This window comes from Pongo abelii, chromosome 1 (assembly GCF_028885655.2).
Source record: "Pongo abelii isolate AG06213 chromosome 1, NHGRI_mPonAbe1-v2.0_pri, whole genome shotgun sequence".
NCBI classification, from domain to species: Eukaryota; Metazoa; Chordata; class Mammalia; order Primates; family Hominidae; genus Pongo; species Pongo abelii.
This window is the reverse complement of record NC_071985.2, coordinates 8,312,302-8,336,507: the sequence shown is the minus strand read 5'-3', so window position 1 is coordinate 8,336,507 and position 24,206 is coordinate 8,312,302. Positions and strand designations below refer to the sequence as shown.

At 39.9% G+C, this 24,206-nt stretch overlaps 1 protein-coding gene and 1 pseudogene across 6 annotated transcripts in view; both read right to left on the bottom strand.

The window, feature by feature from the left end:
- Positions 1-356: 356 nt before the first annotated feature.
- LOC100457986 (52 kDa repressor of the inhibitor of the protein kinase-like) lies at positions 357-4,621 on the bottom strand (annotated as a pseudogene).
- Positions 4,622-8,382: 3,761 nt separating this feature from the next.
- The window catches only part of RGS7 (regulator of G protein signaling 7), a 610,179-nt gene continuing 594,355 nt past the window's right edge, over positions 8,383-24,206 (bottom strand). For 4 of the 6 annotated variants that reach the window (XM_054560931.2, XM_054560953.2, XM_054560947.2 and 1 more), the window contains one exon: positions 8,587-9,079. Coding sequence is in view for 2 of the 6 variants with exons in the window: in XM_024235701.3 (XP_024091469.1) it covers positions 9,029-9,079 (51 nt within the window). In the remaining 4 variants the exon portion in view is untranslated. Of the gene's footprint in view, positions 9,080-24,206 lie in introns of all 6 variants that reach the window. The other 2 variants (XM_024235701.3, XM_063724502.1) reach the window with 1 other exon arrangement.

Sequence of the window (24,206 nt, the reverse complement as noted above, 5' to 3'; positions counted from 1 at the left end):
TTACAGGGTCTCCAAGACCTCCCATGCCAAATCATTCAGTCTTTCTATGGGGTTATGAGTACCCCTTCCCTGTGTAGTCCAGGAGACTGCTGGAAACTTGGTGTGTGTGGGTGCAGAGGGTGGCGAGAGAAGTTCCTATACTTGTAGGACAAAAATACTTTTGGAGCCAGACAAAAATAGCTTTGGACACCCTGGACTGGGAAAGATGGGATGATTTCATCCCTGCTACGTTATCAATCTCTGTCATCTACTCTCTTCTTCACCTCCAGCTCATAATGGCTAGGTTCCCATAGGATTTTCCATTCTACACGTCCTAGTCTGTTTTGTGTTGCTGTAACTGAATGCACGAGACTGGGTTATTTACAAAGAAAAGATATTTATTTCTTACAGTTTTGGAGGTTAGGAAGTCCAAGGTTGAGGGGTTGCATCTGATAGGGACCTTCTTGCCGGTGGGGACTCTCTGCAGGGTCCTAAGGCAGCTCAGGGTGTCACATGGCAAGAGGACAAGAAAATGCCAAACTGGCTTTTATAACAGACCCACTCCTGTGATAACCCATTAGTCTACTAATCTGTGAATGAGTTATTCCATTCAAGACAGAAGAGCAAATATAACTCAGCCACCTCTTAAAATACCCCATCTTCAACATGAGTCTTGGAGGACGCTGACATTCACACCATAGCATGAGGCTGTAGATGTCTTCAAAACAACCTCTGCCTTTGCCTTCTAGAAGTGGAGTTTCCAGACTCCAGTTCTTCAAGGATGCTGTGTCCTTGACTTAGCTCATTATCACCTTTTGGTCACCTTTTTCATCCTGGTGCTTTATGGACTCTAATTGATCGGTTTCCAACCCACCACCATATCTGACTGTGCTCTAGGTGTTTCCTGTGATCTCTGGAATCCTGATCCGCACCACTCAACTTTGGCCTCCTAAACTTCATCCTTGACCCCACCCAGGTAGGAAAGATGTGTGGATATTTCTTTTATCTTTCTGCAACGATGACCTTTTGGAGAAAAAGAAAGGAAGCAGGTAAGATAAACATTGCTTTATCCATTATGTATCAAGCACTGTGCTTGATGATTTACATTATCTTCAGCCTTTCAACCAATACTGGAGGAAGATGATATTACCTTTAAAAGATATCAAACATGCTCGGCTTTATTTCCCAATGAATGTGAAATGATTAAGGTCCTATAATCTGATTAAGATATCAAGATTTATTAATCAACTTTTTAAAACAAAATTTGCATTTTATTTAGATTGATATAAATTATAGTTTATTTTCTTCACCAAAAAATAACTGCAATATTTTCCATATCTTTCTAGATAAGCCAAAACACTTATATTTGTAGGTTTTCCGGGTTTTGCTTATAAATCAAGATGAGGCAGTAGGTAAGAGTCATGAAAAAAGACAGAAAAAAAAAGATAAATCAGTTGTCAGTATCCATAGCCTCTGATTCTGTCTTAACCATGAAACAGAGGTGTTCACCATATACTTACTAAAAAGCTTAGGAAGATGTAGGCTCCACAAAGGAATATAAACAGCAACAACTAGATGTGGAACAACAGCAGGCTGTTCCATTCAAACTTTAACTGTCATTTGTTCCTTTAAGTTCATTTGTGAAAGATAAAAATCTACCCTGAAATCCTCGTTTGGTGAGCTCACAAGCTTCTCTTTCTCTGGTAATTTCTTGTAACTGTCCAGTATAGATTTTTAACATACTTAAAACTCCTATTAGTCAAAGGTCAATTGTGGGCTTCACTGTAACATTTTATAAAATGTATTCCTTCCTCTCATACCTCTTCAAAATATGTTTCTTCAAAGAATTGGTGACTCAACACCCAAGGACAAGAGATCCACAGTGATAATAAATGCTGTGTCTCAAATGACTTAAACAATTGCAGAGTGCCACCCGCAGAGATCATGCGGAAGTGAAAGATGACACTTTCAATGTTCTGTTCTGGAAGAATAGACAGGTCTTCAAAGCATGAGGGTTCAAACGGGCCATTTAAACAGGTAGATTATCAATGGCTAATGTATTCAATGGAGTCCTATAGGCAAAGATATTAAGTGATTAAGGCCTACATACACCTTATGGCTTTCCTTCCAAATATCAAATATAAGGAAGACTATTTTTAAAAGTCTCTTAGGTATTTTCCATGGTTTCTGAATTATCTGTGAGTTTAATATATGTGTCCACCAATAAATCCAGGTCATGTTTTATATCAAAATTTATGTTACTCTAAGCCAAGTTACTTGACCTTTGGTCTGTCAAAGCGTTCCTCAAGTATGCTTTAAGATGCTTTCATCCATTTTCATACTGCTCATTCTCAACCTTCATCACAGAAGGAATACACAGGACCTTTGGCAATAGGTCATTTAGCATACACGTTAGGAAAAAACTTGATGTCAGGCAGGTGGAGGGCTTCATAAATGGTGGACAGAAGCTCTATGTCTTTCCCCGTTTCCATTTGATTCTCCAACAATGAAGCTCGGCTGAGAGCATGTCGGGATTGGGTAAGTCATTTCTATACATGTCAGCATGCTGTTCCTCCGATGTATTGAATTTGAGTTGTCCCATGACTGAGGGTACCAGTGATAAGCATTTAAGAGCTTTGAGGTGCTGTTCTGAGGTTCTATCTTTAAGTTCCTGAATAATGTGCTCCACTGTTGGGACACTTAGGATTTCTTTATAGTAACTCTCAGAGGTTAGCTGAGATTCCAGGTTACCCTGGTAAGCTCTGCAAAATTTCCCAGGGAGTTTCATTTGAATATCAAGTTTGGTTGCCAAATTTGTGGCTTCCTCAAACCAAAATTCCTGATAAACTTCAATATTCTCCATCACTTCATTGAGTGAATGCAGTACTGCAGTCAAGCTACTGGCTGCAAAGAAGACATCAAAGGTTTGCCCCTGGAGATTTTTCCCAAAGGCTCTTGTAAAAGACAGGACATTTTTAAGAACAACAATAGTAACAATGAAATCAAAATCTGTTACTGCACTGCAGAGTACAAATGCTCGGCCAGCTACACAGTTATTCCATCTAATATTTGTGTCACTATTTATATCATCTAAACATAAAACAGATGCTTGCAGAAGTTCCACTAAAATTTCAAAAGCATCATGCCTGCCTGTCCACTGAGAATGGCAGAGTTCCTTCAGTTCTTTGCCCCTTTCTTTACTGTTCTGCAAAAGAACAGAAATTACATTGTCAAATTCTAAAAGCAGTTGTGGTGATTGATGGAAAAAAAGAACAAACTCCCTCAATTGTTCCTAATGCAACAGATACTCCCATAACAGGTACTGATTTTACCAACCACATATTTAAGATACAGGAAGAGCAGAGTGGGTAGATAACTTGGGGCTATTTCTCTAAAAGTCTAGAAGCAACAACTTTCATTTTGGAAGAAAATCCAGTAGACAAAACGTAAGCTTGGCCATGACAATACTCCATATTTAATCCCCAGTTCTCAGCTATCATAGTGTGAAATTTCACAGCCAAAACTTCTGCATCAGCTTCATAAGGCAAGAAGCCTACAAATTCCCTTTATGTTTTGAGACTCATCAACAAACCTCACCAAGACTCATCAACAAATCTCACCAACACAGGTAGGTGCCCTTCCCCTGCCATGTCTGCTACATCGTCAGTTATAATGGAAAAGAAGTGTGAGTCTCTCACTTCCCTGAGAGTTTCTTCCCGAATGCAGCTCTCACAGATCTCTAGCATCTGCCTCTGCTGTGTTTTTTAATAAAACAACGTGTTAACTGCTATTGTCTCAAACTGCTTTCTCAGGACCTCTTGACCAGAATTTATCCAGCACTCCAGCACGGCTTGAACGTTATCTGGAGTAAAGAGACCTTCTGGGATTTCATCGGCCCCCTGTCCATCCAGAGGTATGTTTTGCTTTCCCATCAGAATCAAGATTTCAAACAGAGATTTTAGGTATCCTTTGTTTTCCTTCTCTTCAAGGGTTAGAGGTAAAATGTCCTCATCTGGCCCTTCACCCCCTTCTTTACTGGGGTTCTGGGCATTGCTGTTGTTGGTTTCTGTATGTTTTTGTTCCTGTTCAGAAGTTTCATCAACAATTCTTTTATTCGTTTTCTGGGTCTACTAGGTGGGTTGTTCAAATGACCAGTAAGAGCAAATATTGTTGGTATCGCATTATCTCATAGATCTGTCCTCTAAGGACCAGTTCTACAGACCCTGGACGGCTCAAAATGTTTGGCACCTCATTGATCATGTTTATTTAGCTGATCAGGTGTTTTATCTTCTAAGTCTCCTCTCCTACAATTCACCCACTTCTGGTGCCTGGCCGGGTCCCTCGGCAATCTGAAGGCGGCCAGGTCGGACTGCGTGCTCTTCCGCGTGCAGTTGTGGGGAGCGCAGAAGTTCTGCATCGTCACCAGCCTGCCCCACCGGCCTGCTGGCCCAGCCCTCCCCTCCGTTGGGGCCGGAGAGAGCAGCCAGGCCGGCCAGCGCGCGGGGGAGAGGCGGGCGGACGAGAAACCTGGAGGATGCTGACGGGAGGCCTCGAGGAGGGGCACCGTGGTCCGAGGCCAGGCTGGGAACGCTGCTCCACAGCGCTGTGAGCGGCCGGGAGGACTTACCGCCGCCACCACTGCCTCTGGTGCATCTCCCACCCGCCCGGGACGCTGCCGCCTCCTTTCCACAATGCCTGTTAATCAATTTTTTAATCAAGAAGTATTCATGTCTACCCAGCCTCTAATGACCTTTTTGAAAATGAAGTTGCAAACACATTACACATTTCAGCTCCAGAAACTCCTCAAAATATCTAAGGGCATCTGCAAGTTTTTCTTCTAATCTGATTTTTAAATGGAAGCATCTTATGTTTGATACATAATTTGATGTCTCTTAAAAAATGAGTTCTAGAGCACAACGTTTTCAATAAAAAGTACAAATGTATGGTTGTACAATAAAATGTATAAGATACCTATTTTTGTGTGCGTGTGTGTAATACATGAATGTAGTTCCTCTTTATTCTTTATGCTCTTTAAAGTCTTCATTATTATGCACTATTTCTTAAAATGGCGTAGGGAATGGATTGGTAGCTTTGGCTGTTTCCTGCTGACGTTTTAGAGGGCTACTAAAATGTGCAAAGAGGTAGTTACAGACAACAGTAAAACAACTAAATATTCAATGTGCTCTTTCAAATGTGTATTTAAGGACACAGAATCTTCTGTGTGGAGACAATCCGTGCATGCAGCTAGACTAAATTCGTGCTAGCAGCCAAGACTTGCCTCTCTCAGTAGACAAGAATTATTCATAAATCATCATGTAAAGAGAAGCGAGCAGTCAACCAGGAGAACCAAGGGCACAGCTGTGAGTCCTGAGTAGCAAGATCAAGTCTCACGCGCTCATTACGAAGAGAGAGGGTTTCTGCCTTCATTTATTTTCGGACACAGCTTAGATAAGGTTGCTGGCCATATTTCTATTATTTTGATTCAAGCAGAAAATCCTGTGCAGATCCATGGAACACATTATTGTAACATCGCTCAGAGGAGAATTGGGCCAATGCAATTTAGAGGATGAAAATAGCTCTGCAACGTGAGTGTAGAAACTCTGGTTTATTGGAGGAGAACTTTTTTGATGATGTTCTCAAAGTTAAAAAAAAACTTAAAAACAATTTTATTAAATAGAAACTTGAGAGATTTTTATTCTATGCCTTATAGATCAAATGGTTTTAGCATGGGGTGGGTGGCAGATGCCAAGGGCTTACTGGAGTGAACTGCAAGGAACTCCAAAACTTTTCTGTGCTTCTCCTGAAATACTCTTGCTTTGTATGTGAGTCGTGTCTAGACCACATTAAATGGTCATTAGGCTTGAGTAACTTGAGTAACTTTTTAAATTAGGAATTCTTGACTTGGGGTTTCTCTTTTCTGCCGTCTTTTTCTACGATTGAAAATGGCAATAGGGACGAATTTTTCCATGATTCGGAATTACCAGGAAGGACGGACTTCTAAGGACTGATAGCTTGTGAAAGATAACCACTGAAATAACCAATTGTATTTGTGCAAGGCTTATTGTTTAAACACCATATTCTTCTTATAGGATGATTGTTTTCCTTAAAAGAATGTTTCTACTAACTAGACTTTTAACCTAACTTCAGTGCTGTCTGTCCAAGACTGTCCTGAATTAAGTCATTTTGAGGGATAAAATCTATCAATTTAATTTATTTGCATTTTATGGATTCTTCTTTTTTATTAAAAAAACATGTTTACAGTTTAGATTATAGCTTATATACAAATTTCTCCTATCAAGTCTCTTCCATTTTGTGACAGTTTTATTAAATAACCAACAGACTCCACTGCTGATTTATCACCAATGATAATAAATTTTTTCAGAATTTAAATTTATCTACAGTAAGTAACAGGCATTAATAACTTGGTTTCTTTTTTAAATAACCAGAGTCTGCAATGCCTTGGTTTATGCAAAAGCAGACACGTCAGGCCCATCTCCTGGCTGGGTAACCCTTTTTTGCCACTGATCCAGCCCTTACAGTGAGTCATATTGTTTACTTGGGGGTCCATGGATGAGCTACAGAGATTAGTCTGTGAATGTCCTAAAATTCAGTACAACTGTGAGTTTATGTAAATTTTCACATAATTTTTATCAAAAGAAGTTTGTGGTATAATGGATAGGTGGGCAGTATAGTGTGCCTTGCAGTCAGACTGCCTAGATTTATATGATGATGGGGTTTGTGAGTTCTATTCCAAAATACGGTACCTTGGCATATTGAGTATTTTAAGCTGAAGTTGAGAAATGGCAGGTTCAGGAAGGACTCTCTGGCCTTCCCTTGAAGCAGGTCATAAGACCCTCCTGTGAGAGATGCTCTCCCTATACCCAGAGAAATGGAGCATTCTTCTCCCTGAAGATGGAGGGTTGCTGAAGGGAATCTGAATGAACTGGCCTTGCTCAGTTTCCCCCGATTTACTGCCCTTAGCGCCTACCCCTCTGCCCTATCACATTTTCCCACAACTCTTCATCAAACCTAGTATAAGAAAACACTCAGGTTTAATCATTTTTTAAGGTATTCATTTCTTAATGAAATCTCTCATGTCACATAATACTTTTTTTTTTGAGATGGAGTTTCGCTCTTGTAGCGAAGGCTGGAGTGCAATGGCACGATCTCAGCTCACTGCAATCTCTGCCTCCTGGGTTCAAGTGATTCTCATGCCTCAGACTCCCAAGTAGCTGGGATCACAGGTGCCCACAACCACGCCTAGCTAATTTTTGTATTTTTAGTAGAGACGGGGTTTCACCATGTTGGCCAGGCTGGTCTTGAACTCCTGACCTCAGATGATCCACCCGCCTCAGCCTCCCAAAGTGCTGGGATTAGAGGCATGAGCCACCGCACCTGGTACAAAATACATGTGTTACATAAATTTGTATGCTTTTCTGTTGTTGTTACAGAGCCACAGCTAAGAACCTAGAAGGGTAGAAGCAAAAGATTTTTTTCCTCCTGTATAATCCCAATCCACTACTTAGCTAGGTGACTTCAAACAAGTTACTTAACCGCTCTGTGCTTCAGTGTTCTCAAAATTGCAGAAATGATCTTATAGGACTGTTGTGATGATTAAATGTGAGAATTCTGAGGGCATGGAAAACTCTCAATGAAGTGGCAGGTACTTAGTAAGCGTCACTAAATTTTACTAATTACACCACACAGTCGGCCCTCCACGTCCACAGTTTCCATAGCTTTAGATTCAAGCAACCTTCCAACAATAAAAATAATAATGCAACAATTAAAGTTGTATTAATTAAAAATACAGTATAACAACTAATAGCATTTACATTGTATTAGATGTTACAATAATCTAGAGATGACTTAGTATGTGGGAGGATTTACGTAGGTTATATGCAAACACTACACCATTTTATATTAGTGACTTGAGCATCTGTGGATTTTGGTATCTGAGGAGGTCCAGGAACCAATTTCCCAGGGATGCCAAGAGGTGACTGTATTCTCAAAATAATCTGTAACCTCCAAAAAGTTAAGAGGCACTGAGCTATGATATTTTCAGAATTGAGTTTTAAAGAACAAATCAGTACCTGATTTAATAAGTCACACTCAAGCTTAATTCAAACATTCATCATGAGGCAGAAAGGCCTTTTAAATAGCTTTGAAAATGTGGAATTTCAATTTGTGTTGTTCTTCCACGGGAGAAAAAGAATCTACCAAGTCTCAGGTAAGCCTCCAAAAGATATTTCCATCTGCCCCTGGCTTCTGCACTATCCAAGTTTGTCTTGAAACCCTGAAATAAATTTTAAGGTGACAATCTAAATTTAACTCGCGGTAGTGGGTTGTGGATTTCTCAGCATTTTCCTTTTTAGTTAGCATGGAAGTCAAAAGTTACAAAAGCAATGAGATTCTGCATCTTTTAATGAAAGATAAAACAACAATATAAACATACACAAATTTACAGAGAAGGGATCAACTTTAATACATTTGGAGTAAAAGGTGTTTCTTCTTTAAATATGGTATAAAAATAAATGCAAGAAACATTAACGGAGAATGTACAGACAGCAGACGAAGACATGAGTTTGTTTCTGACTGTGGACACATTGGTGAAATGAAACTTTCTGTGTGAATTTATTGTTTAATAAATGTGAAGCCATAGGTATACTTATTGATATATACTTTTTTCTTTTACAATTCTTCCAGTTTTTGACTGACTGAATTTTCAGTGAACTGTGTGTCTAGCTGAAGCTTTGAGAGAGAGAGAGAGAGAGAAAGAAGGAAAAAAAGGTTTTACTTCACTTGAACTTGTTAAAAAGGAAAAGACACAGATCCAGCGTAGTAGAAGGAGAAAGAAAGCAGACAACAATTTGGAATGGAGGCATTGAGATGGAAGAGTCCATTGGAGATGGAATGTACACACAAAAATAACAATTTAGGTCCTTTGCTCATGCAACATCTTGTTCTAATGTCCTCTGCTCCAGGTCACAACAGCGAGCTACAAAGTGTGTGCAGTGACTCCAGTCTGCATTCATGCTACAAGATGATCCATTTAGTAAGACTGAACAAGGCTTGTTAACCTCTTGGACGTGAGAGATTTCCCCTGAGAAAATATACAAAACAAGAAAAAAGAAAGAAAATCAAGTATGATCACTGAAAACCTGCTTAGTAGTAGCAACTATTTACTGTCGCTGATTTTTGTGCAAGGGTCAAAACTGAACCCTTTAAGTCCATCTTAGTTCAAACCTCAAGACCAACCTGCCTTCCCGCCCCCTCCCTCCGCTGACACGTCAAACAAAACTATCCTCCCTCCCTCCACCCTCCTACCCCTCCCAAATCCTTCCTCCCCACTGCAAACAGACTGATGGTTTCACAGCACAGATTAGCAAATCATAAAACATATCCATAAATGCTCCATCAAGGCTTAGCAATGAAGCAACACCTAGATTCCCAACTGATTATAAACATGTTACAACGAATCTTAGTAAGCTGCTCTGAAAGATATTAATGTGAGTGCATTCTTGTTCAATGGCTGAAATTAATGTCACATTTATAAATATTAGAAATGTAGAGGATATGATTTAATTAAATAAAATGCAGTTTTTGAGGGTGTGATTCATGAAACTCAAGATTGAGTCTTTCCCCTATCTTACATAATAATGGATAAAAAGGTGCCAATTATACATCTGAAGATAAAAGTCTACTTATTCCATTTCCAGCTGCTGACGTCTTCCTGTTCTTTCCTACCTGACTTCTTCCAACCCTAATCCAAGACAAAATCTGATCTATTCTGATTCCACATATCATACGATTACATGAAGCATATACTTATGTTTTAGAAATCTTGTAAGTCAACACTGTTGCTGTTAATTACAAGTACTCTAGAGAGATAAGAAATTTGAGGCCGGGCGCAGTGGCTCATGCCTGTAATCCTAGCACTTTGGGAGGCTGAGGTGGGCAGATCACCTGAGGTCAGGAGTTCGAGACCAGCCTGGCCAACATGGCGAAACTCTGTCTCTACTAAAAGTACAAAAATAAGCTGGGTGTGCTGGCGGGCACCTATAATCCCAGCTACTCAGGAGAATCACTTGAACCCAGGACACGGAGGCTGCAGTGAGCCGAGATTTTGCCACTACACTCCAGCCTGGGTGACAAAAGCGAGACTCCACCTCAAAAAGAAATTTGAAATGTTTGATCAGAATACAAAACTGGTGGTTTTCATTTCATGTCTTATTTTATATGTTCTATTATAAAATTACATGGGCCAGTTATTTAATGAATTTTTGTACATCTCAGAAGATAAAATAAGTAAAAATAAAAAATTGGAAACATATATTTTAGTAATAAATTAGTCATAGCAATACTCTTGATTTGCTACCTAATGCGGCTCAGTTTTAGAAAGGGGTCAGCGGTGATGGGAGATACATCATCACTCATGGCCATTGCCTTAGTCTGTTTGGGCTGCTATAACAGAAAACCATAGACTAAGTGGCTTATAAACAACAGAAATTTATTTCTTATAGGCCTGGTAAGTCCAAGATCTAGACACTTATAGATTCTTTGTCTAGTGAGGGCCTTCTCCTTGGTTCATCAATGGTGCATTCTCATTGTGTCCTGAGATAATGGAAGAAGGAAATAAGCTCCCTGGGACCTATCTGATAAAGGCTCCTGTTCATAAGGGCTTCACCTTCATGATCTAATTACCTTCCAAAGGCCCTGTCTCCTAATACCATCACCCTTGAGATTAGGATTTAACATGTGAACTTGAGTGGGGAGGGATCACAAATATTCAGTTCATAGCAGCCACGTTTTTGGAAAAAGACAATATGTTTAAGAAAAGATTAATAATTCCATAATCAACCTTTCTTTACACACCATATAATTACTGATAAGGGCCCTTTTGCTGATATGAACAGCAGCAATGAAAATCATGCACCATTTTCTCTTAGTTTTTTCTTAATTGGGAAAAAGGGTCCACAACTTAGCTTTCAGCAACTGAGAGTAGAAGATATTAAAGTGGTTTTTGTTTTGTTTTGTTTTTTTTGAGACGGAGTCTCACTCCGTCGTCAGGCTGAAGTGCAGTGGTGAAATCTCAGCTCACTGCAACCTCCACCTCCCGGATTCAAGCGATTCTCCTGCCTCAGCCTCCAGAGTAGCTGTGACTACAGGCACCTGCCACCATGCCCGGCTAATTTTTGTATTTTTAGTACAGATGGGGTTTCACCATGTTGGCCAGGATGGTCTCGATCTCTTGACCTCGTGATCCACCCGCCTCGGCCTCCCAAAGTGCTGGGATTACAGGTGTGAGCCACTGTGCCCGGCTGATATAAAAGTTTAATGTTGGCATTTCCCACTAGGCTTATGTTTATTCACTTTATGGGAGAAACAACAATAAAAGAGAAAACAGTTTATTAACAAGAGACCCTGCTTTATAAATAAAATATGCACTCCTGCCTGCTCTGGTCTGACTGTCTGTCCCCCTCAAAGCTCACGTGCTGAAAGCTTACTCCCCAGTGTGATGCTATTAGGAGGTGGGGGCTTTGCAGAGTGACCAGGTATGAGGGTGAAGCTCTCATTAATGGGATTAGTGGTGTGTGTGTGTGTGTGTGTGTGTGTGTGTGTGTGTGACAGTCTCACTCTGTTGCCCAGGCTGGAGTGCAATGGTGCAATCTCAGGTCACTGCAACCTCTGCCTCCAAAGGCCCCTACCTTTGGAGGGCCTCAAATCGCTTGAGTCGCTGGGTTCAAGCAGTTCTCCTACCTCAGCCTCCTGAGTAGCTGGGATTACAGGCATGCACCACCACGCCCGGCTAATTTTGTACTTTTAGTAGAGCCAGCTTTTGCCATTTTGGCCAGCATGGTCCCAAACTCCTGACCTCAAGTGATCCACCTGCCTCGGCCTCCCAAAGTGCTGGGATAACAGACATGAACCACCACGTCAGGCCTAGTGCTCTTATAAAAGAGGCCGAAGGAAGCTTGTTTGCCCCTCCCACCAGGTGAGGACACAGTAGGAAGATGGCGTCTATGAACCAGGAAGGGGGCCCTCATCGGACACTGAATCTGCCAGTATCTTATCTTGGACTTCTCAGCTTCTAGAACTGTGAGAGAGAAATTGATTTTGCTTATAAGCTACCCACCCAGTTTATGGCATTTTGTTACAGCTGACTATAATGGACTGAAATGCTGCCTCCACTTCTATGCCTATTTCCTCATTTGTAAAATGAGGATAATAATAGTACTTATTTTCAAATCTTGTTCTGAAGACTGATACAAGTAAATTGCTTAAAACTACTTATGGATCATTTTGTGCACTCAGTTTATGTTGGCTATTACCTTATTATACTATCATTATAATTATTAATACTATCATTATATGCTCTCTTCATTAAGATACCCAAACCCAGAGTCACTATTCTGACTCTGAGAAGGACAGAAAGTTATAAATTAAAAGCTAAAATCATACTGCTTTTCCATCCCAATCCTGGGCAATAAGCTAATCAAATGATGTTGAAATAAAAACGATTCAGTTCTTCAATACGATGCTATTTCCTGTGTTTGCTACTGTAGTCTCCGTGCTATGAATAGAATTGTATACACATGTGCATATATACCTATTCTGAGACTGAACGATTTATATTTAAAAAGTGCTTACTTGGCTGGGCATGGTGGCTCATGCTTGTAATCCCAGCGCTTTGGGAGGCCGAGGCGGGTGGATCACTTGAGGCCAGGAGTTCAAGACCAGCCTGGCCAACATGGTGAAACCCCATCTCTACTAAAAATACAAAAATCAGCTGGGTGTGGCGGGGCACACCTGTAGTCCCAGCTACTCGGGAGGTGGGAGAATCATTTGAACCTGGGATGCAGAGGTTGCAGTGAGCCAAGATAGGCCACTGCACTCCAGCCTGGGCTACAGAGTGAGATTCTGTCTCAAAAAAAAAAAGTGCTTACTCTTTGTGGGATGAAGGAAGGTACACATCAGTACATGTTGGTTGAGGCACAGGAATGAATTCTTATATAGTAGAAGACTAGGGGAAAGATGCTAATATAAAACTGTTTCTTTTAAAACTACAGATTAATGTGATTTGGTTCAAAATTCTGGGAAGAAGAGTGGGCCGGGTGTGGTGGCTGACACTTGTAATCCCAGCACTTTGGGAGGCCAAGGCAGGTGGATCATGAGGTCAAGAGATCGAGACTATCCTGGCCAACATGGTGAAACCTCATACCTACTAAAAATACAAAAATTAGCTGGGCATGGTGGTGCGTGCCTGTAGTCCCAGCTACTAAGGAGGCTGAGGCAGGAGAATCGCTTGAATCCGGGAGGCAGAGGTTGCAGTGAGTCGAGATCGCACCACTGCACTCCAACCTGGGTGACAGAGTGAGACTCTGTCTCAAAAAAAAACAAAAAAAAAAGAAAGAAAAAGAGTGAAATAGTTATATTGAAATTGGAAGCCATTTGAAACTCAGATACAGTCATTTTTTTATTTGAACGATGACATCTACTGTTGTCTTTATCAATTTATATAAAAAAAACATGGTTCTCTTTCTATGGTTTTGTTTTTATTTTTTCAAATATCCTCAAATCCTCAAAGCCACTACTACTTGGCTAGATATGGACTTCATTAAAAATTGGATGATGCAAGTTAAGCCCGACAAGCTCTTGTCCCAGGAAATAATTAAAAAACACTTTTTCACAGAAGCCCAGAGAGAAATACAGGCCCACAGTAAACCCGGGTCTTTGTGATATTAGCATAACAGTGGGCAAAAATGAGAAAACATACAGGTGTATTTTAACAACAAAACTCTGTGTGGACCAGGCGAGGTGGCTCAGGCCTGTAATCCCCGCACTTTGGGAGGCCAAGGCTGGCGGATCACCTGAGGTCAGGAATTCGAGACCAGTCTGGCCAACATGGTGAAACCCCATCTCTACTAAAGATACAAAAATTAGCCAGGTGTGGTGGCAGGTGCCTGCAATCTCAACTACTCAGGAGGCTGAGGCAGGGAGAATTGCTTGAACCCAGGAGGTGGAGGTTGCAGTGAGGTGAGATTGCGCCCCTGCACTCATCCTGGGTGACAGAGTGAGACTCTGTCTCAACAAACAAACAAAACCTCTGTATGTGGTATAGATTTATCAAATGTGCAATAAGGATATTTGTTTTGTATATTGAGACAACTAAAAGGCAAATGTGGGTACAACTAACAGTTAACAGATCTTGGGCTGGGCGTGGTGACCCACACCTGTAATCCCAGCACTTTGGGAGGCCGAGGCAGCTGGATCACTTGAGGTCAGAAGTTCAAGACCAGCCTGGTTAACATGGTGAAACCCTGTCTCTACTAAATATACAAAAATTAGCCGGGCGTGGTGGCGGTCACCTGTAATCCCGGCTACTCGGGAGGCTGAGGCAGGAGAATCGCTTGAACCTGGGAGGTGGAGGTTGCAGTGAGCCGAGATCATGCCATTGCACTCCAGCCTGGGCAATAGAGTGAGACTCCGTCTCAAAAAAAAAAAAAAATCTTAAGTGCAGCACTGAGGTCAAAGCAGACAGCATGGATGCCCAATAGGCCATCTGGATTGGAAGATTTACACTTAGATCTATTTGTAAACCATGTGCAAATCCTGCCTTATTCACATACTGGAAAGGAAAATGCATAAGCCCTACTCTAGTGCACAAAGAAAAGATTGTGTGTATGCTTTTGGTTGCTCACTCTATTGCAATGTATTAAGTTAAAAAGAACATGATAACTTCCAGGGAAGTACACATGGTATGATATTTGCATGTCAGCCATTTTGGAACAATCATTTTCAGGGCAGTTCCTTGGATGCTGTATGGAACCAGCCCCTGCCAATGATCTCTTCCCAATTTTTCCAAATTGAAGAATCTGAGAAATGGTTTTTTAAAACTAGTTTTAAAATTTTTCGAGAGAGGGTCTTGCTCTATCACTCAGGTCGGAGTACAGTGGTGTGACCATGACTCACTGCAGCTTTGACCTCCCAGGCTCAAGTGATCCTCCTGCCTCAGCCTCCCGAGTAGGTGAGACCACAGGTGTGCACTGCCACGCCTCGCTGATTTTTTATTTTTAGTGGAGATGAGGTCTCATTATGTCATCCAGTCTGATCTCAAACTCCTGGGCTCAAGTGATCCTCCCAGCTCAGTCTCCCAAAGTGCTAGGGTTACAGGTATGAGACACTGTGCCCGACCAAATCTGAGAAATTTTTATAGCTAAGTTTTAAAGTCTTCATTCCAGAAATTAAAAGGGCTAACAAACCCTATCAATGGCACTTTTAAAAAACCAAATTGCTTACAATAATTCAATAATTCTATGAGAATAATACTTATTTTTAACCCAATGATTACATATGTGTTATGTGATTTAAACTCTTCCTGTCAGATTCTAAAGGAAACAGATTATAGTGGAAACAGAAATCTATAGAGAAAGACAAATATACTCAGAACATAACAAAAATGCAAAATCCTGTAAGATTTCATAATATCTAGTTAACGGAAATATGCTAGAAAAAGAAGCATATAATCAGTTTCAGGACAAAATAAACCTGAGACTTCAGCTGGCACGTAAGTGAACAGAGAGCATCATCCTAGTCTATAATACAATAATTACATAAACAAAGAGAGTTCTCTAGTGTGTCACAATAAAACTTCCCCTCCACCAAACCAATTCCTTTCTGTCCTAAATGGTTTGTAGAGATTTTGTTATAATTAGGGACAACACTCTCAAAACAAAAATAACAGCTTATGTATTTGTCCTTAACTTTTCCAAGTGAGCTATCAAAGGTATAAATTTTAACTGACTTTAAAAACATCATTCGTGGCCTGGGCGCGGTGGCTCATGCTTGTAAACCTAGTACCTTGGGAGATTGAGGTGGGTGGATCACTTGCAGTCATGAGTTTGAGACCAGCGTGGTCAACATGGCAAAACCCCGTCTCTACTTTAAAAAAAAAAAAAAAATAGCAGGGCATGGTGGTGCATGCCTGTAATCCCAGCTACCCAGGAGGCTGAGACAGGAGAACTGCTTGAACCCAGGAGACAGAGGTTGCAGTGAGCCGAGATTGCGCCACTGCACTCCAGTCTGCGTGACAGAGTGAGACTCTGTCTCAAAAAAAAAAAAAAAAAAAAAAAAAAAAAAAAAAAAATCGTTCTTGGTCTTAAAGTAGTAACAGAAAGTTGATGGTAAGGAGCTCTGAGGCAGTAGGAACTGATAAAGGCCAGGCTCTTAGCTATAGCCTGAGAGCCCCGGGCATTAGGGAGATGGAAGCAACTTCCTACATTCTTCTCCTGCAATCCCTTCTTCACAAAGGAAATAGAGAGAAGCTATGTTTGCTTGAGTTACTAAGCCCACTTATTTTATTGCTGTCATAAAAACACACAGAATGGCCAGGTGCGGTGATTCATGCCTGTAATCTCAGCACTTTGGGAGGCCGAGGTGGGCGGATCACCTGAGGTCAGGAGTTCAAGACCAGCCTGGCCAACATGGTGAAACCCTGTCTCTACTAAAAAAAATAAAAAATAAAAATAAAAAAATTAGCCGAGTGTCGTGGCAGGTGCCTGTGATCCCAGCTACTCGGGAGGCTGAGGCAAGATAATCACTTGAACCCGGGAGGCGGAGGTTGCAGTGAGCCAAGATTGCGCCATTGCACTCCAGCCTGGGCTACAAAAGCGAAACTGTCTCGAAAAAAACCCAAAAAACAAAACAAAACAAAAAAACACAGTAGTCTTTTCTAGTCTACAGGACACTGAAGAGATTGAGCAGAAATAAAGGGGCAGATTTTTAGAGGGTGGCTATGAAACAGATTACAGAGAAGAATAGAAAGTTATCAGCATCTTTTAGATTTTTTTTGAGGCCGGGCGCGGTGGTTCATGTGTGTAATCCCAGCACTTCGGGAGGCGGAGGCAGGCAGATCACAAGGTCAGGAGATTGAGACCATCCTGGCTAACACAGTGAAGCCCCATCTCTACAAAAAAATACAAAAAGAATTAGCCAGGCGTGGTGGTGGGCTGTAGTCCCAGTAAATCAGGAGGCTGAGGCAGGAGAATGGCGTGAACCCGGGAAGTGGAGCTTGCAGTGAGCCGAGATTTCTCCACTGCGCTCCAGCCTGGGCGACAGAGTAAGACTCCGTCTCAAAAAAAAAAAAAAAAATTTAACCTCCATTTTCGCTATCCTTTTGCAATTCCTGCTTGTTTGTCTCCAGCCACTGCCTCCGAGTCTCTCCCATATGTTGCTGTAGACTCAGATGGATATTCTTGAGTGCCTTGTAGGCTGCAGAGACTATGGAGAGGGACTGGGAATAAGAAAGGTAAAATCTTGTCATTGCCTTTCCACTGGTTTATGTGATCCAACTGTCTCACCAGATGCTCAACCCCACAGCTATGTTAATAAAAAGAGCTGACCATATGGTGGTAAAATGAGGTGCTATTGGATCAGAGATAGGGGATGTTTTTAGGAGAGTCTGAGCTAAAGGATGTTATCTGTTTGTTATTTTACTCTCATGTTGAAAAATGCCTTTTTCCACTTATTGAACAAGGGATAGGGAGTGCTCTTAGCAGAGTCTAAACTAAGGGATGCTAGATGTTTGTTATTTTACTCTCATGTTGAAAATTCCCATTTCACTTATAAATATAAACATCTTTGCCTGGATTTCCAAATCCTTCACTACCTGGGTTCCATGGCGTTTCAGACTCTTTACTGTTACCCACGAAGTGGTTCTTTGGCTGTCCTTTGTGCCTGCTGCTCTCTCCGCTAGTCACCTGTTTGTGCATGTACCTGTTCAGACCCTATCCACTCTTCAAAGATGAACTTCTTATCTATGTCCTTGCTGAAGACTTCTAACTATCCCTAAACTCTGCCAGTTCCCTCTTTGAATTCTTCTTGCTGGTAGAACCTACATTAGTGCTTTCATATGCCTTCTTACATGATTTTGTAAGTCATCTGGCGTGATGCAGTGATAACGGACAGCTGTTAAACAACATTAACATTATAGCATTCTCCAAATAAGTACTTGATTATTTGCAAGAGTTGAGCTCCTTGGCTGCAAATCTCATTAATGGAATAAACTTCTAGAAATCAGGGTAATGAGATTCCAAAGTCTTGGGAAAATTAACTTTTAATTTGGGGGAGGAGAGACATGGTGGAGAGAGGGATGGAGGTCACTGGTCACACACTAAATGTTAACAGATTGACTAATAGAATCAGAATATTTTCAAGTAGGCAGGTGCTAAGAAGGAATTCAAGCTAGGCTAGGTGTTTGGGAAGCTTTTGCACGATTTAAATGAAATAAGTTCTTCCAGGTAAACTTACAAGTGAGTTTACTGAAACACAGTGAATAATTTTTATAAAACTGTGGAGAGTGGGTGAGTTCCTAGAATGTTAAATATAAGCTCGCATTCTTGAGATTTAAGATGGAAAGGATAAGAGGAAGAGGATTCTGTAGTTAGTTTTGAAACTGTCATATTTAACGTTGAATGCTGAAAAATATTCTAGTATTATGTACTAAAAAGAGATAGCTTATGAACACATATACATTTAAGTACTGGTCACTAGCTTCCTAAGAGAATTGAGAAAGAATAAGTATAGCCAAATACTTTCATTTTCTTAAAAATATTTTTCCATAATAAAACCAGTATATGTTCACTAAAGAAAATGAAGAAAACATAGAAAAAAGAGAAGAAATAAATATTACTTTAAATATGATCATTTACATTCTATTATGTCCTTCTACCTTTTTATACACAGATACATGTTTAAAATTTTTTTTACAAAACTGAAATTATACTGTGCATGGTACTATGTCATATTCTGAGTAACATGTATATTAAAGAGATTACATTTTGTTCAATTACCCATGTTATGGATGTTTCTTCAAAAATAATATTGTTTTACCAACTAAATGCATTAGTTGGTAAGGAAATCAATTTAGAAAGATGCAACCAACATTTAGAAAAAAATTAAGTACAGAATACATTTTAAAAATCAGATTGCATTGCACATAAGGGAATGTATTGTTATTTCAGTTCTATGTACATATAAACACACACAAATACAGTTTACACAGTAACCATATATATGTACACACACACACACGAATACGCACAAACACATGTATGTGTCGATCAAATGTGGCTACTCTGGGCACACTGCCTAGGGATTAGCCCTTCTCTGCAAGGAACAATAGAAAAATTAATATTTTTTTTAAAATGTGTCAAATATGGGTATCATTAAAAGAAACAAAAGCCAATGCTTTAAAACATAATTTTTAATATTTGTATAACATTCCAACAGTAGATATGTCTTGATATAGTTAAGAAATTCACAATTGTTGTACTTTGAGATTGTGTTCTATATTTGACAATTATATAATGCAACACATATTTTTTATATGTGGGAACACCTGGGTTTTTTTTTAGGATTAAACTACTAGAACTTGAATTACTGATTCAAAGTGAGAGATTTTTGACCTTCTGGCACATTCTGTCAAATTCTATTCGACAAAAGTGATAGCAATTCAGACTTTTATGAACACTGTATGAGATCACCTATTTTCTTAACCCCTTTCTAATACTAGATGTTATCATATTAACAAAACAAATCTATTTGGAGGAAAAAGTGATTGTGCTGCTTTCTGAATTTTACTTGGGTATTAATAACAATAGGTTTTCTTTTTTGTTTTCTCATATATCAATTTACTGTTTGTATTTCTTTTGTTAAAAGTGCCTAAGTCCCTCCCTCATTCTTCTAATGGTGTGTTGCTCTTACGACATTATGTTTGCAAGGAACTCCCTGTAGACCCTATATTACATTTTTGTCTGTCATAGAGATGCTCATTTATTCATTTTTAAAAGGAGTTTACCAGATTTGAGCACAGAAACTTACTTTAAACAAAAGATCTTCGGCTAAGTAAGGCATGCAGCAGTATTTGCAGTATCTCTGTGATTGAAAAAGAGAAAGATGTGCTTCATAACTAAACAAACAATTACCTTCAAAGTGTGCTATTAGGGCAGTGGAATTCTGTCTTCCTCTCTGTTCCTTATGGCATTTTAATCAGTAATTTGAATGATTAAACTGATGAAATTCTGATAAAATGTATGTATGATCTACATATGATAACTTTGGTTTAAAGACAGAGTAACAAAGAAATACTTCAAAAAATTATGTAAAGCTATAAAAATGAGCTATAACTCACAAGATAAATTTAGTAGAAAGAAGGGTAAAGAGCCAATGTACACTAAAGTGAATAAGTAAACAATGAACAAAGAAACCTAGCAGCAAAACACAAAATTAGGGACATGTAATCTCAGCACATGAGAAAAAAAATCCAATTTTTAAAGTATTTTATTTTAAGCCCCAAATGACATTACATGTTGCTCTGATTGGGGGCTACAGTGGGGAAGCTGATGCAATTTTTAGGTTAGATTTTAAAAGTTATAGTATATGCTGGCTGGGCCATATCTCAAATATTGTGTTTGGTTATGATTATGAGGCCTATTGATGAACTGGAGCACATGTACGAAGTGAGCAAACAGGAGGATGAAAGAACAGGAAATTATTAAATGGGACAACATTAGAAGCTCACTTTCCCATTTTAAGTGTCACTCAGATTTAATTTGCTAGCAACATTTAAGACATCTTTACTTTATCAAGTCTTTTTGTGTTCAGCTTAGTTTTCACAGAAATATCTTTTTCTTTTTATACTCAAATTTCAACAGGTTTATTTTAATAAAGTACTTAAATGCAATATGTAATAAATTTAATTATAAACAGCTATGGGAACAAATGGAACAAAACAAACAAAAATGGACTCTTATACTATACAGTTCAACGGGTGGTTGCAGAAATGTGAGGACCTAATTGGACAGCAGCCTCTCAGCTGTGACATTTGTGTGCTCTTGACATTCACCGTGGAGGAAGTGGAGAGAATTGGTACGTCTAGGGCAGTGGTTTTCAAAGTGTGGTCTTAAAATCAGCAGCATCAGTATCACTGAGAATTGGTTAAACATGAAAACTCTTGAGTTGGATCTATCAGAAAATGACTTACACAGAGTTTCTGAAAGATGGAGTCCAGCAATCTGTGTTATCATGAGCACTCCAGGTGATTCTGATGCATCTCAAGTGAGAACCACGGATGTTTAGTAAGGAGAGATCAGCTGGGAATACTTCTATTTGTGTGATGATTTTTAAACTGTATGGTTTGGGGATGCTTGTAACCAATGCGGAGCAGAGAAAAAGACAGAATAATTCTAATGTAATCAGAGATGAGGTTACAAATCTGCATTTGCCAAGCCCCTGGTGATTTTTGAGGTATGGATAGTTGGACTACACTTAGAAAAATAATGAAGTAGGCAGGGTGTGGTGGCTCACGCCTGTAATCCCAGCACTTTGGGAGGCCAAGGTGGGTGGATCACTTGAGGTCAGGTGTTTGAGACCAGCCTTGCCAACATGGTGAAACCTCCTATCTACTAAAAATACAAAAATTAGCTGAGGGTGGTGGCACATTGTTGCAGGAAGTCAGGGACCCTGAATGGAGGGACAAGCTGAAGCCATGGCAGAAGAACATAAATTGTGAAGATTTCATGGACATTTATTAGTTCTCCAAATTAATACTTTTATAATTTCTTATGCCTGTCTTTACTGCAATCTCTGAACATAAATTGTGAAGATTTCATGGACACTTACCACTTCCCCAATCAATATCCTTGTGATTTCCTATGCCTGTCTTTACTTTAATCTCTTAATCCCATCATCTTCATAAGCTGAGGAGGATGTATGTCGCCTCAGGACCCTGTGATGATTGCATTAACTGCACAAATTGTTTGTAGAGCATGTGTGTTTGAACAATATGAAATCTGGGCACCTTGAAAAAAGAACAGGATAACAGCAATGTTCAGGGAACAAGAGAGATAACCTTAAACTTTGACTGCTGGTGAGCCAGGTGGAACAGAGCCATATTTCTCTTCTTTCAAAAGCAAATGGGAGAAATATCGCTGAATTCTTTTTCTCAGCAAGGAACATCCCTGAGAAAGAGAATGTGTCCCTGAGGGGAGGCCTCTGAAATGGCTGCTTTTGGGGTGGCTGTCTTTTGAGGTCGTAGTGGAGGGATGAAATAAGCCCCGGTCTCCTGTAGCATTTCCAAGCTTATTAGGACAAGGAAATTCCCGCCTAATAAATTTTGGTCAGACCGGTTGTCTGCTCTCAAACCCTGTCTCAAACCCTGTCTCCTGTTATCAATGACAATGCGTGCCCAGTGGGACATGATACTTCATTAGCATTTTTAATTTCACCTGGGTCCTGTGATCTCGCCCTGCCTCCATTTGCCTTGTGATATTTTATTACCTTGTGAAGCATGTGACCTCTGTGATCCACACCCTATTCATATACTCCCTCCCCTTCTGAAAATCACTAAGAAAAACCTGCTGGTTTTGCGGCTTGGGGGGCATCACGGAACCTGCCGACATGTGATGTCTCCTCCGGACACCCAGCTTTAAAATTTCTCCTTTTGTACTCTTTCCCTTTATTTCTCAGACCAGCCAACACTTAGGGAAAATAGAAAAGAACCTATGTGAAATATCGGGGGTGAATTTCACCCAATAGTGCATGCCTGTAATCCAAGCTATTTGGGAGGCTGAAGCAGGAGAATCACTTGAGCCAGGGAGGTGGAGGTTGCAGGGAGCCGAAATCACACCACTGCATTCCATCCTGGGTAACAGACTGAGACTCTGTCTCAAAAAACAAAACAAAAACAAAAAGGAAAGAAAGAAAAAATAAAATGAAGTAGAATTTTTTTTTAATTTATAAATTTGTTTTTTATAGAGACCAGATCTATTTTGTTGCCCAGGCTGATCTTGAACTCCTGGCCTTAAGTGATCCCTACAACCCCTTGCTTCGGCCTCCCAAAGTGCTGGGATTACAGGCACGAGCCACTGTGCCCGGCCAACATAGAGATTTTAACTAAGGGAAAGAAAAAGAAAACTTGGGGGAGGTGATGTAAATCACACCTTCAAGCAATTCACTAGTTGTCATCTAGAGGAAGGGCTTGTATTATTCTGCAGTGGCTTCAGGAAATAGAACTAGGATTAATAGTTGGAAGTTACAGAAAAGCGGATTATGGAAGGGATTTCTAAGAGATGGAATGGTCTGCTGTCTATGGGTACCACATCTCAGATACTCAGGAACTGCCAAATGCTGAATACCCATTTGTTGCTGAGCCTACAGAAAAGATTCTTGCAATGGGCTGGGGATTGGACCCAGGGAAATAGGGACCTCTAAGTTCCTTTTCAATTCTGAAACTCCAAAAATTTTGTCATTCCCCAGATCTCCTGAAAGTACCTTGAAGATTTATATTTTACAATCAGAAAAGAGAAAGCTCTCCCAATAATCTTTTCTATCTCATGTCAGGAATATATTCTTGTTAGATATTAATATGTCTATTTCAGGTGAACAGTGTTGATAATAGGGACTTGTTATTCTCCTTTGCAGTAACTGAGCCCATGTCTATTGGGTAATCTGGCTGATGAAATAGATGAAAAACTTCTTTAATACCAAAATAAAATCTGCATGACTCAAAGAGGCAAAAAACTGATGGATGAACTTTTTTTCCCCGCAGGAATAATAGAGCATTCTAGAGAATGTGCTTTAAATTTCCAACAACTGCCACAGCCTATTTTAGTAATGGCTTCTGCTGGTTGAAATTACAGGTATAAGTGGTGTATTTAGGATTGTCCAATGTGTGTTCCTATTATTCTTAGGTACTGGCCATTGACAAAAACAATGACAACAGCCATCAAAATATGGTGCACAATGAAGAGGGCAGGAGATTTTGCCCAATCTGGGATTGTGTACAGTATCAGCCAAAAACATATGAAAAATGCACCAAGGTGTCTGTAGATATACACATAATACATCCGTGCTTATAGATGGATGCAATTTAGATAAAGATGTCTAATGTATTGCTATTTTAAATTGTCTATTTTAATGTCATTGCTTTCTGGGTACTAGCAAAAATTATGGAAAAGAAAAAATTACAACCACAGCTTGTCATCAGTATAAAAATGGCTTTCTTTTCTGAAAGATGTTTCATAAAAGAATGTTAATGAATATATATGATGCTACATGTGTCTTTAGAATAAGCAAGAGAAAAGGAGTAAGAGATGCCTTGTTGATGGCCCAGGGCTGCCTAGTAAGTGGCCTCACAACTAGAAATAATTAATATATGACTCCACTTTTGG